This window comes from Sinohyriopsis cumingii, chromosome 11 (genome assembly GCF_028554795.1).
Source record: "Sinohyriopsis cumingii isolate HCF-2022 chromosome 11, ASM2855479v2, whole genome shotgun sequence".
Classification (NCBI taxonomy): domain Eukaryota; kingdom Metazoa; phylum Mollusca; class Bivalvia; order Unionida; family Unionidae; genus Sinohyriopsis; species Sinohyriopsis cumingii.
The window spans coordinates 36,925,779-36,940,632 of NC_142971.1; the positions used below are offsets into that span (position 1 = coordinate 36,925,779).

Sequence of the window (14,854 nt, forward strand, 5' to 3'; positions counted from 1 at the left end):
AGTTGGATGAAAATGAGAGAAGGTGTCTGGAGAGGCAATGGAATGCGCTTGTGGGTGACAGTGATGACGATGAAGAGGACTTTGAAGGTTTTGAACTGGAGGAAGTGTATGCTGCACATAATTTTGTTTGGACAAAGTTGGAAATCCAAAGAGATCTGTTCCAGTTTTCTGAGAGAGTTGGGCCCACCCAAGTGTTAGATGGCTCCAGGAGAGCTTTGGAATATTTTCCAATATTCTATTCAGATGAAGTTTTTGGAAATATTGTCCGTCTAATGAATTTGAATGCAGCAATCAAACATGCCAGAGGCGATACAGGTGTGTGGACAGATCTCACCTTGGATGAAATCAAGACATTTTATGGAATTTTAATTTCTACCTGTCATATACCTGAAAGAAAGACTTGTGTTGCTACTGGAATTATTCATGAGTACATCTAGGGTCAATTGAACAAGGTTTGGGAACTTTCTAAGAAGTAAATAGATAATTACTTGTATTTTACCTGTTGTGTTACCTGTTTGCACCTGTATTTTAACAGTTGTAATAAATATGCACATTTTAGTCAGTCATAAATTTTTATTTTTGACCTTGATTTTGACACCTAATCCAGCCAGATATCTTTAAAATTGGCAAAGTTATGTTATTTCAAAATCCACAAGTCAGTTTGCTATACAACTCCAATGTTACTTAGTGTTGAGAACTATATGCCCCCAGAGTTACTTAGTGATGAAAGGGTTAAACTCCTTATAAAGTCTGTGTCCAATATTTTCATAAAATGGTGTGAACCATAGGTATGGTCCTGTATCTGGCATCCATCATGTGGTGTACATCAACCAATAGCTGCTATATTTGACTTTGTAAAACCAATTTTACAAATTGCTCAAACATGAGAAACGTGAATAATCTGATTACTATTCAGATAGCGGGGATGGGGGGTGGGTGGGGTCATATAGATGATTTCCCATTTTCAGAGGCTTTGAAGAAGTGTAGACCTGCCAACCCTTAAGATTTTTGCCTTAAGTCTTTCGGAAATGACCCTTAATATACAGACTAACGGAATAAAAACAGAAATTATAGAAATATTATTGTGGTAAAATCAGGAAACTGGTCTGTTTGTGTTTAAATCCGAGCTGGGTTTCACATTAGATTCAGTGGAGTTGGTCAGGAAACCAGACAAACTTTACAGGAGTACCACAGATGCTTTAAGCTGCATGTATTTTGTGATGCAAAACATCCACATGATCAAGCTGATGCTTATTTGTTTTAAAAATGGAGTCTATCAAGCAATACATTTTCAGAGCGAAAGAGACAATAAACCTCTTAAAACATTTCAATGGTACAGAAGAAAACGATGAAATATTCAGATTCTAGTGGGGAAAAAAGCTAAATTAGTTATGCAGACACTTTTTATATTTGTTGCAAGAAAGTTATACAAGCCATTAAATGCTTGTTTTATATTAGGTATACATATATCTCATAATAATGTTGTAACCCATCATCTGCCATTTGTCATTGTACACCCTTGATTCACCCCCACTAAAGAGAAGTGTAGGGGACCTCCCCCAATTAAGAAAATTCCTGACAGCATCCTTGATGATCAGCCTTCATATAAAAAGAACTTTATTAAAGCCGCTGAATAGAATGTGACCAGTATTGAGAGTGCTATTGTATGTGCCAGGTCACCAAACATTGTGCTATCTCAGGCACACGTTCAGCTCACATTTATGTTGAAATTGTTCCTTCAAGTTTTACTTTGAATATTCAAGATGGTTATCAACTAAGAAACTTTAGTAACTATTAACTTTTCCATATCTTAAAAGAATTTGCAGATGCAGTTGCCAAGGGCATATAATTGCAAATGCTACCCCCCCCCCCCATTTCTGTCAATATAATTGATCATTTATTTTGTCTTCTTTCAAAGTTATTGAGTAAATATGAATCAAATGAAGAATTTGCAGATACAGTTGTCATGGGCATTTAATCGCAAATGCTTACCCCTCCCCATTTCTGTCAATATAATCGATCATTTATTTTGTCTTCTTTCAGAGTTATTGAGTAAATATGAATCAAATGAGTAACAAAAAATGCATGGTGCATGATTATCCATTAAACACTTCTTCCCCGAAAAGTGAGAATAGAGTCAACCTATACGAATATTAAAAAACACCAGACATGGCATGTTTATTAGGCTACATTCATTTCTACTTTTTCTATGCCCAACAAAAGGGTAAAGATGCATGTCCATATAGTGGGTGGGTTTACTCTATAGTGTCAGATATTTTTTAATGCAGTTATAAGTGATAAAGACTTGTCCTGATGGGCCAGAGAAGTTAGTTTGAAATGTTCTTATGCTGTAATATTACATAATAGCTTTTTTGCAGAATGTGTGATACATTAGTCTGACTTTATCCCTACTAGCAATTATCGTCAGTAAATTTGGATATAATAGTCTTCAAAGAAAAATGCTTTTTTTTTCAGTGATAAAATGGCTGTAATAAAATGAGTGTTTATCCGAACAAAATCAACACTGATTTTACATAAATTCAACAGAAAGCATAATAGCATCAGGTCTTTAATATTTTCACAAATAATGTTTATATGCTATCAAATATGGCCACTGTTTCTAACCTAGGTTACTTTGCCAATTGTTATTGCATTGAGATACGAGACCCAAGGTCAGCCATGTGAGCAGCCATTGTTCCACTTGGGCCTCCTGATCTATAGTACAAACTTGAAATTAGCTACCTTTTTATTTCAGTCATAGCTCATTTAATTAGTTTTTGAAGTCTAATTTTGCAGGACTCATATGATTGGTTGGTTGGTTTTGTAACGTGTTAGGAGTTGGTTGCTGTCTTCAGTATTAGTAGGAAACAGAATTTCCTCTCCTCTTTCCAGGAAGTGTCAGTAATACATTATTACTCCCATCAGGACGGGACTCTAGTCATAGTCCTTCAGGAAGTCCAACAGATAGTGCCCAGCCTTCCCCAGGACAACGGCGGCGAGCAAAATCTGTAGAAACCGACACCGCCAGAAGAGCAGTAACAGTTTTGATAATGTTTTTCTTTTTTTTTTCTTCAAGATTGAATCTAGTCAGTTCATGTTTTATCTTAATTGTGAATTATTACAAAGTTTATTTTTCAAAAATAATCAGTTTATGTGAATTGTGTGATTTCATTTTGAAGTATTTCATTCATGTGTGATTGTTTGATTTGGTCTTAAGAGGAGAATTATAAATAAGAGGAGCTGCTTGAGGAGCTTTCAGATGATAAAAAGAGTAAAGTGAATAAAAGACAGTTAGAATGATCACTCTTTCTGTATGCAATATCTTGTTTTTTTATATAGATAAATGAGCTCTATGAGGTTACCAGAAATGCAGATAGATTTGTTTCTCTCAGATTTTCATTAAATTTCACCATTTTTACAATTGTTAAAAATATTTGAGTGATGTATTATGTTTCTGTAATAATGGTGCTTTTTTTCTTCTACAGCGTCGAAGAGATTCCAATGAAGATTGGGAGATTTTAATTAATGAAGTCATTATTGAACATAGGATAGGGTCAGGTTCATTTGGAACAGTGTTTAAAGGACATTGGCATGGTCCAGTGGCAGTCAAGAGACTCAATGTTACAGACCCCACACCTACACAGCTACATGCATTTAAGAATGAAGTAGCTGTTTTAAGGTAAAGAAAATGATGTCCATTGTATTTTGAAATTGTCTGTGACCCACATAAATGTATTTTGTGCATATAGTGTTATGCCAGGTCTGTTCATGTGTCTATATGTCCATCTTGTTTAGTTTTGCATTTGTTAATTTCATAGGCTTTGCGGTGGAGCACTTGTACTTAAAAAATAATTAGTTCTTTTATGTGATTCTCGTAGGACGTTTTACTGCAGCATTTCTAAACTAGTAACCCATTGGATGGGAGAGTTTAAGGGAAGGTGTTTAGCATGACAATAATGGAAGAGCTTGCTAGAAACTGACTGAATTCTTTGCCAGTTGCAAAAACACATTTTGAATAACTTCTATACTCTTGATACTATTTAGAATTTGTGTATGTTGGATACTCTTGTGGCAGGTTTGGGTGGTCTTGGATTTGTAGAAATAAAGCAGTGTTCAAAATAGAGCAGGTGAAAAACCCATTACAATAGATGAACAACATCCTTTCTGTGTTGGCAACTTGGATTGAACCAAGGATCCTAGAGTTGCACATTGACTACATTGTCAGGCCCCTTGTGAAGGTTTTGTAGGAATGGTAGCTGAGAAGTGATTAATCCATATCTACTTTGGCTAACTTTTAAAACAAATTATTATGTTATATGCAGGTAATTGACAAAATAAAATCCAAACTTTTAATGTAAAATATCAGATTCTAGATGTGAAAGTTTAGTTCTCTAAGTTTGTTTTGAAACAGTTTACACTAATTCTGGTTTTGCTGTGTTAATGTATTGGTAAATATATTTATACGAACCAGCATATTTGTAATAATTTTAGCTGAAACAAAATTCAGGGAAAATATGTTAGTTCATTGTACCAGGAGCATGACAGAATTTATCATTTGAAAGAAGCATTTGATCAGGGACAAAAAAGGTTTCAATAGACACAAATTATACATTTGTCAGGATTTTTTGTTGTTGCGTGAAGCTAGAAATTTGTACCATATGTGGTCACTTATAAGTCAAGTTTAACTGCAAACTGCACAGACCCAGACCAGCCATCACATAATGTGCCAGCAGATCTGGGTCTATGCAGTTTGTAAGAAGTAATCAGTAGAACAAACAACATAGACCCAGATCTGCAGGTGCATTAAACTACAGCAGAGCAAGATCTTTGTTGTTTGCAGTTTAAATTGACTTATAAGCTAGTAAACATGGTACAGAAAGAAGAAGGCTCAACAGTTGAAGTTTTCTTTCTACTTGCAGAAAAACCAGACATGTAAATATCTTATTATTCATGGGTTGTATTTCCAAGCCACACCTAGCAATAGTGACACAGTGGTGTGAAGGTTCCAGTTTGTATAAACATATTCATGTAGATGAAGTCAAGTTTGAGTTGTTTGCATTGATAGACATAGCCCGGCAAACAGCACAAGGAATGGAGTAAGTACTTGTGTAGAGTTCTTTTTTATTTTTTATTTTTGCTAAATGGAGCCATTATTTTTATATGGAGACCACTCTTTATTCCAAATGCCCATCTTATCCTACTTTTTGCAAAGGCTCATCTGTCTGTTTGCAGTTCATACTGGTTTGACTTAGATCTCAGACCAAAAAGTCTAAAATCCGGACACAAAATCTGATTCTGACCATGGGCGAATTTTTGTATATCTCTGTTTTGTAGTGCAGCTAGATATTCCAGAGTATTTGGTATCATTGTAGAGCTACATCTGTCTACCTTTCTATAATGCCACCCACTTTAGTGTATCATGCATGACCATGATGCTACAGAGCTCGGCAGTAGGCTACTACCTCCTGCCCCGTTAAGTCATCACTAGGGGTTAATGTGTTAACTGGCAGTGACTTTGTCATAGTTTTGACTCTATTTGTAGGATTCTAACTTTATACATTTATTTTGTATCTGGTATAGTTTCTAAAGAATGTTTAGCTCATCTGTCTATAAGGCCAAATGAGCTTATGATATGGTCTTTCTTGCATTGTCCATTTTGTCCATTCACAGTTGCTATTTACAACTTAGAAGAAAAACCACTTGACCAGTTTTGCACATGATTTTACAGGGAGCATTTGGCATCAAGCACTTTCAGTATTGACTAAAGATATAAAAACTTAAAAGAATTTGAAATAATTGTTTTCACACCATAAGCAATCAACAGCATTGAAAGAAATTTAGTAGAAAGCAGCCTGGATTTCTTGGTCAACTGCTTTTGCATTTAGCTATTGGACAGGTGTTAGCATGTGTGCAGTCTCATTCCCATTTTGGCCACCTGTCATGCCTTTTCTAAATATTTTCATGATGTTGGATCAAATGATTCTCTATACTCGGAAAAGATTATCTTCCTGAATGATTTTAGTGATTACTACCTTTACTGTTTTACTACCATTTATTTGACACTATATAGCCAGGATTAGAGAGATGCATCATTAAAGTTTGTGGCATTGTGGGGTTAATGTCATTTCTCAGCATATTATAGGCTATACGTGGCAGCCAGTATATTTGGTGGAGGAAAAATCAGGCAAATCCATTGAAGAACCACAGGTGTATGGGAATCTACTGGCAAGCTTTCTCACATTCCCCTGTTTAATAGGGGTGAGCTGGGAGTGATCTGCAAAGGCGAGTGCCTTAGACCACTCTACTACCTGAGACCCCATGCATCATATTATGAATGCATTTCATACATACATACCTGCAAGTCACTGTTAATTTTAAGATATTTTCGCACAGCTCTTTGAGTGTAAAAAATAGATTATATTGCCTTTTTTAGTAGAGACATTGTTATTCAGAACACTTAGTATGGTGTTATTAGATTTGTTGTCAGGTACTGTGAATACTTCTTTTTTTCTTCATAGGTGTTAAATTTTCAAATTTAGGGATAAAAGATATTTTTATCAGTGTTTAAATTCATGGATAACTAAAGGGGTCAAAGAGTTTCCACAGAAGGATCATTGTTGTATCTTAAAGTTTGTGGTTTGTAATACCATGAAATCTACACCAATTGGTGCCCAAACAATAAATAGTTAATTGTATTATTACCTAATAAAATCAATTTTCTGAGCATTACTGTATTAGAAAAACATTTAGCAGATTACTGTCTGATATTTATTATATACATAACAAAGAAAGGAACACAAAACATTGACCATTGACTATGCTGTAAGAGTCCCATCATGCTTGTGTTGGTTTTAAAATTATGGCTTGGAAAGAGCAAATTAATGATGGCATAGATTATCATAAAAGAGGAAATCTTCATTTAAAGTATGTTATCCATGTATAGTAAAACCTGTTATGAGAGACCACCCCTTCTGCAAACAAAAAGCAGTCTCTCAAGACAGGTGGTCTCTCATAGCAGGTTGTACAAAAAGACCAGTTTCCAAGGTTCACTTTCAGAACAATTTCAAGAAAAATAACCACAATCACAGTACATGTATTCTATTCTTTATTATTAATTCTTGCTAAAATATTGTATGCATTCAATTAAAAACAAAATTATATAGCAATAAAAATATACTTCTATCATTAAACATGATATCACATTTACATATGAAATCATTTCTGAATTACTCCTTTTCCTTTATAACAACCAAAATTTGTTTTACTGGTGTTTAAACCACTTTTTTGCAAGTGGTCTGCTCTTTTTCACTTCTTTCAGTTACAATAATTATTTTCTCCAGCCTTAAATTTTGTCTCTTTTTAGTTGGAGGTTCGTCCATTGTTATTAAGGTTGTAGGTGTTAAAATTATTAGTGCTCAGTTGTAATATCAAACGTAAAGATGGTTTTGACTGGGCTGTGGGAAAATATGAAAAAGCTATAAATGTGCATTGCATATCTAACAATTAATGAATCAAAAGAAACAATTATCTCATCCAGAAACTCAACCATTTACTCAGGGACAAAAGTCAACAGCTTCATTCAAGCATGATATGCAGGGATTAACTCGAAAAGCAAAGTGTGTAACTTTGTTGCACCAACTTGAATAGATGAGTGCTTTGTGATTGGGATGTAGTCTTGAACACTGTCATTTGAATCCTGCATATGATTCTCTCATGCTGGTTTAATAGACCATGACCATATTCAGCCCCCGGCAATACAGATTAACCCTAAAGACAAACAATATATGCGACCACTGCATCAATTTTGGCACTTCAATGGCAATTCGTGACAGGTACATTAGCCTGGTTTAAGGACTGTAGCATATATCACCAGTAGTAACAATCCTTTTTTTAAAAAAAATATTCTGTTTATGTTTGTTTTTGATCAGAACAATTGTTACTGATCAACTGATCATTGTAGCAATTGATTACATATAGGTCAGTGGTGTCTGTTCTCGCAATACAGTCATTGATAGGGATGCCAGGCCCTACGATTGGGGGGGGGGAAGCAGGCTAAGTGCGGGAATAATTAGTCTGGTTCCCTGCTTTGTATGCTCCCTGCATTGCCCACCCCTATATGAATAGCTCAGAACAATGCAGGGAGCATATGAAGCATGAAACAAGACTAGGAAATAATCTACATATACTTTAGTCTGGTTTAGGACAAAACTATAAAACACTATAAGCATAGCTAAAATGATCTAGACATCGGTAGCCTATTTTTTAAAATTTAGTTTTTATTTAGAACATTATGAATAGTCATTCTTAAAGGGATTAAATAAAGGTCGGTGGAGTTATCCTCCTTTTTGTGATGCGGTCGTTCATAGCAGTATCGAAAAGCATATTTTGCCAAGACATCGTGGTCACTGGTTACATTCGGCAGGTGGTCACTCATAACATAATGTTTGTATAATGAAATCGATCCATGCATTACATTTGTGGTCTGAAATGACAGGTGGTTGCTCATAGCAGAGTTTGCTCATAGCAGTTTTTACTATGTACTTTCTCTAAATTGTCGTGATCTACCAAGATGCAACTCAGAGTAACTTAAACAGTCTAATTTTGCATGTTGAAATACCTTCCATCTAATAAACCATATTTTTATATGCTTTATATTGGTGTGAAAGTTATTGGCCAAGTATATTATTTTAAAATGTATGCCTCAGATTGATTTAAAGAACTAAACATAAATGAACTATAAATTAAAAAATTAAACCTAAAGGGACTTCCATGTACTTTAATCTTTAATTCCCTGCTACTGGCCATAAGCTGTTCTCTGATTTAGAAGATATAATTGTCCAACATTTTTAGGGATAAGTAGTTTAGGAACACATTTTTTGGGGTGGTTTTTCTGTGAAAACGCACGTCAGTATGACCATCAGTTCAGGAGGAGTAATGATAAAGGAATTATAGGCACATATTGGTTTAGATACTGAAGAAGCTTGTAATCTAAGTCACTAATTTATTTCTGATACCATATTTTGTTATTGAACATTCATTTTTAGCTTTACTAGTCATAAATCAGAATAGCTTATGTGATGGCCTGTTGTCCTTCAGCTGTTTGTAAAGTTTGTTGTCATTACTTATCCTAAAATATTGGAAAGATTGCAATGAAACTTTACACACACACATTGATCCCATGGTCTGGTTTGTCCTAAAGGAAAAGGGTGTCCATCAGATGTCCAGTAAAGTCATCATTTGGACCATCATTATCATTACTACTCCTGAACTGATGGTCATATGGACATGGTTTTTCACAGAAAGACTTTTTATGATATTGATCCTAAATGAAAATGGTGCACCTTAGATATCCAGTATGGTTTTCGTGGTGGTTATCCTGAAAATCTTGTTACTGCTACTCCTCCTGAAAGGATGGACACATTCTAAATGAAAATGGTGCCAATCTAACACCCAATACGGCAGTAAAAAATGTTATTACTCCTTAATCAGTGGTTATATCAGTTTTCACCCCTCCAAAAAATAAAAAAATATTATGATGTTTAGCTTGTCCACAGTGAAAATGGTGCTAATATAGCATTAATTATGGCTTACATGGTGACCATTTTGAAAATACTGTATTACTTTTCCTGAACAGATGGCCATATTGGCACTTAAAGACCTATGACGTCAACTTGGTACTGAATGGTACTTGTGCCTGGCACAAATCCAACATGGCTGGTAAATCTTATCATCACAACTTCTCTTGAATGGGTTCCTAAATGAAAATAATGGCCCTAATGCAAATCTTATTGGGCTACTTCTCTCCCCCCCACATAAAAAAAAAAAAAACATTCTGCATACGAGATGATTTTCATCTGTAAGCAGTAAATATCTCTCTTGCTAATATTTCAAAATTCTGTTTTCCTAAATCACCACCTTAGTTATCAAAACCTCAATATTTTATCTCATAATATTTTAGGGCCCTCCGATGGGCCAAGTGGTTTTAAGTGCTTGCATTTACTGATTACTGCCATCTCACCTCTCCCTACGTGGGTTCAAGTCTCAGGCTTAGCCAATGTGGGTATGTGAGAGAGCTGCTCCCATGCATAGCCTATGTTGCACTGAGAAATGGCCTTAAACCCAAAACAACAGCAACATTTTTTATCTTTACCAGTTTAAAAGATCCTAAACCAGTCCTCTAGTTTTGTAGAGTAAATAATAAAAAATCAGTTTCTTATTGTGACCAGAGGTCCAGGTATACAGATCACATTATACCTATCTGACAGCTGATTACCTCATACCTCAAGCAAATAAACCCAAATTTTTGCCCTAATTTTAGCTATTCCATAATAACTCCCATTGGAAGATTTTTTTAAAGGTTGAAACTCATTTTGACTTGGTCTGTATTTTGGAGATTGAATATTTCATTTTGTCTAAGTTTTATGAGCAGATTATTGAAGACTTGCAACTTAGTGTTTCCAAATGCTGATTATTGTAAGGCATGTGATCAGTCTGTTTTCTGGGCTTGCTTCGGCTCATGTCTATCCACAAATTAACATGTACCATCTTGATTCTTTCCATGTGACACCATCGTTGTAAAATGGTAAAACAAGCATTGCCTCACATGTGTTCTTCCTGTCAAATAGGCTTAGATATATGCAAAGTAATTTTGCTTTTCCATTATTTTCCAGGGCAAAGCAAGGTTTGATTTGTGAGATAAAGTCTGCAAGTTTTAGTGGGTGCTGTTATACTCTGACCTGGCATAGAGAAATATTATCATTTGCCAATGTTGTAAACATAAATTTCTCATCTTGGAAGATGGAAGTTTCTTTTCATCCATAGTTATATTAAAACGTTTTAATGAATGGGGGTGGGTTGGCATAGGTGACTACTCATTATTTGATGAAGTTCATTGCATTACTGTTCAGCAGATAAGGCTAATGGAAGGATAATCAAATGTTACCAGAAGACCTTCTTGTCATATAAATCCATGATAATATATTTATTAGAATACATCACAGAGATCTCTGGTGATGATATTTGAGGGTTTATATACACAATTGCCACTCAACAATGGCATAGAATACACATCCAGTTATTAAGTTTTAAGGTTACAAGACATAACATCCCAACTCGGCAAGTGTCATGTAGGTTAGAAAATTAGGAGATTATAACATCAGATTAATGAAACAAAGCATATTTTAAGCATTTCATGTCAAAATCACAGTGGAGGCAAAAAAGGAGAATATTAGTTTAACATATACAGTAATACCTCGTGCATTCACTTTTCTGGATTCGCAAATTCACGGATTCGCGAAATTTTCATTGGTACCCTCTACGTACATGTTTTCTTTATTTTATTGAATTGTACCTTCATTATATGACATATGAAGTTTACCTAGTTTACCTTCCTGACAATGACAAAGAAAACGTCAGTCATTAAGTTTACAGTCCCATTCGTTACTTGGTTTTACCTTACTGTGAGTACAAAAGAAAACGGCAGCCAATGAATTAGTATAGGGGTAATATTAGTATACATGTACCGTACTGTAAATGCGCTAGTGTGGCAAATACCCATTAGGTGATACTGTATTCTATTTTTATGTCAACCATTTATTTCTCTTTTTAAGGGTAATGTATTAAGCTAACTTTTAAATGAAATTAAAGTGCTTTGGGAGCATGATTTGGGTCATATTTAGGGTTTAAACCCTAGAAATAATCATTTATTAGCATTTTTAGTGACTCGTACCAAACATTCGCGATTCCTCCTGATCTGTGACTAGTTCTGGAACCTAACCTCGCAAATGTTTGAGGTATTACTGTAATTTCAGATAAGGTTCAAATCATTTCGTAGTATTTTGTCATATGAATGGTACGGTTGATTATATATGGCGGTAAAAAGTCAAGCAGATATCAGATTGTATGATTCCTTCTGTTTTATCAATGTGTATGAGTATTTTTTTATGTGTGTGTGTGTGTATATATATATATATATATATATATATATATATATATATATATATATATATATATATATGTATTGCAAGCTGGACTTCTCTTTTTCTGCAATCTTTCAGCCAGTGTATCTCTTCTGTCTGTAATACATTGAAAAATTGAAGACCATGTTCAGAGCACAAATTTATATGACTTTATATTGGAAGAAAGCAAAGAAATGGTGTCCTTCACAATAACCAATAACAAGACTTGCAGGGTTGTTCTCTATTTTTTCCTTTGAAGTTTAATAAATATATGGTTTTAAGTGAAAGCAGCATATGACTTGTACCTTTCATTTATGTAAGCTTTCTGTATGATTTGTGTTTTGTTACCAGTGTCCTTTATTTCATACAAATTTATACAAGCTCTTTTACTTTCAGTTATCTCCATGCAAAGTATATTATACACAGAGATCTCAAGTCAAACAGTATCCTTTTTAAGTGAGCATGTGTTAGAAGCCATTTCTGCCTGTATATCAACCTTCTGTTAATTCACCTTTTTATCTGTCAATCCATGACAAAATCCTGCGTGTATGACTGCTGTTGGAGCTGTTTGTTAATTGACTTTCAACCAGTGGACATTGCACGACCAGTAGATGTGTACCTGTCAGTTGCTATGAACTGATAACTTTTTCTAGATGTATAATGTAAAGTAAATATACCGTATATACTCGCTTGCAAGTTGCAGTAGACATAGACTCTGATCTGCCATCACAAAATTTGCCAGCAGTCAGGATCTTTGTTGTTTTTTCAACTGATTACTAATAAACTGCTAAAACTTGTGTAAAAACTGTATGCAAAACATTTTGGACCCATTTATGTTTTTGTACATGAAAAAAGCCATATCACGTTCTGTAAAACACTAAATATTAATGTTTATTTTCATGGAAAATTAATTATATTTTAATTATCTGTATTGTACATGTGCATCTGTAAAATTGTATAGAAATGTATACTCTTCCTTATCTCAGCCCCAGACATATTTTTAACAGATGGTTTAACAGTTAAAATAGGAGACTTTGGTTTGGCCACAGTGAAAACTAGATGGAGTGGTTCACATCAGTTTCAGCAACCTACAGGTTCTATATTGTGGATGGTAAGAAAAGATAATATTTTGGTTTTGCTAATTTATTAACAGATGTATAGACAATGCTATCACTGTGATCACTGTTAAGATTTTCTTTTCAGCTTGCAAGTTGATTATAATGGATTTGAAGAATAGATCTCTCTTTTTGTTTTTATGTCCATCCACCCCTCCCCACTGCATGTGCTTTTAATTGCATATGTTAATCTGTCAAGTACATGTAATTCTTTGTAAGACAGCGAATCGTTCAAATCATCCAAAGATTTTCAGGAGAGTATTTGTTAACATAATTTCTCAAGTCCACTAAATATTTTCACCATTGTTGAGTAAGTGTGTTTTATGTTTACTGCCCCTCTGAAAAATATCAAGCCCGGGTATTGGTATCCCACTCAAAGTTTCCCTGCCTGTTATATGTAGGCTTTAGTGTCAACACTTGCTATTTTTATCAATAATCTCTCTAATGTCATTCACAGGGTTTCACCTACTGCATAAGCTTACTCATCCCACTTTAGTTAGTTTTACATTACAACATATTCAACAATTAACATATAGCAAATTCATATTCTATAAGGTATTGATAATTCAGTTTTGGAGTGGGGGCTTGTAGCTGCTAATTTTGTTGAACTCTTAATTTTCTTCTGTCTTCAAATAATAATTATTTTTTGGATAATGTTTTGGATATGTTATATTTTTACTTTGGTATTAATCAGAGCAAGATATTTTTCATGCCACTGCCACGGAACATTAAATTGTTGGTCCTTAATATAACTGCTGTATACCATGGTAGAAATCGTGGTATACTAAGAAAAAAACGCTGTATGAGATATTTAATGGTAAACAGCTTTAAATGTAGTCATGTAAAATATTTACAGTTCTTCAGTATAGTACTGTCAGATCTTATTTTGTCATTGGTCTTTTGCAGTTTTAGGTTGTCCTTTTTTCAGTGCATCACAGTATTACAGCTTATAGACTGCACCTAAAATCTTTGTTATTTGTTAGAATTCTGCTGTGAGATATGTGATGGTCACCAGCAATATATACTTTTGAGTCTTGAATATTACATATTTGTACTCTTTCAGAAAGGAATTAATCTCATGTTTATACCATATTAGATTAGAAGTAACAAAAAAGCAATACTCTTCATGTATGAAATGTAACCAGGTTAGCATTCAGTTTTATATGCCGGCCATCTGTCCATTTCAAATTTCATTTCCACACGAAAAACTGGTTGCCCACAATATACAGTTGCCCAATTTAGTTGATGGCTTGTATTTGGATAAGGAATAATCTGAATCATTAGAATCCATAGGTCACAGGTCAAGGTCACTAAGACAAGAAAAATTATTTCTTCACGATAACCAGAGTTCTCCACAATCTACAGTTGTCAGACTTTGTGGATGGATAAGGAAGAAGGTCCATCAATTTCAGGTCAGCTGGTCATTGATCGGAGTCACTGACATTAAGAAGAAAAATGTTTTCTAGACAATTACTCAAGTTCTTTACTTTCTGCGTTTACCAAATCTTGTTGATCGCTTGCATATATGATAAGGAAGAACCTTGTCAGTTTTGGACAAAAGGTCAAATATTGCTGTGACTGAAGAAATAAAAATTCTTTTTCTGTTTAATAACGTTAGTTCTACCTGACATTTGTGAAGCAAACTTTTTGCATGACTTGTACTTGGGATAAGGACAAAGCCTGTTGATTTTGAGGTTAAGAAAACATTAGAGGTAAAGGTCCCTATGAAATAAAGAAAACCCTTATTCCGCAGAATATTAATTCTCTGTCACAGACCTAGAT

At 34.4% G+C, this 14,854-nt stretch overlaps 1 protein-coding gene across 6 annotated transcripts in view; it reads left to right on the forward strand.

The window, feature by feature from the left end:
• LOC149787925 (serine/threonine-protein kinase A-Raf-like) overlaps positions 1 to 14,854 on the forward strand; it is a 112,171-nt gene that overhangs the window by 78,657 nt on the left and 18,660 nt on the right. For all 6 annotated transcript variants that reach the window (XM_089974178.1, XM_089974182.1, XM_089974180.1 and 3 more), the window contains 5 exons: positions 2,893 to 3,035; positions 3,486 to 3,679; positions 4,920 to 5,096; positions 12,354 to 12,400; positions 12,950 to 13,068. In XM_089974178.1, the coding sequence (XP_089830304.1) occupies positions 2,893 to 3,035; positions 3,486 to 3,679; positions 4,920 to 5,096; positions 12,354 to 12,400; positions 12,950 to 13,068 (680 nt within the window). The remainder of the gene's footprint in view (positions 1 to 2,892; positions 3,036 to 3,485; positions 3,680 to 4,919; positions 5,097 to 12,353; positions 12,401 to 12,949; positions 13,069 to 14,854) is intronic.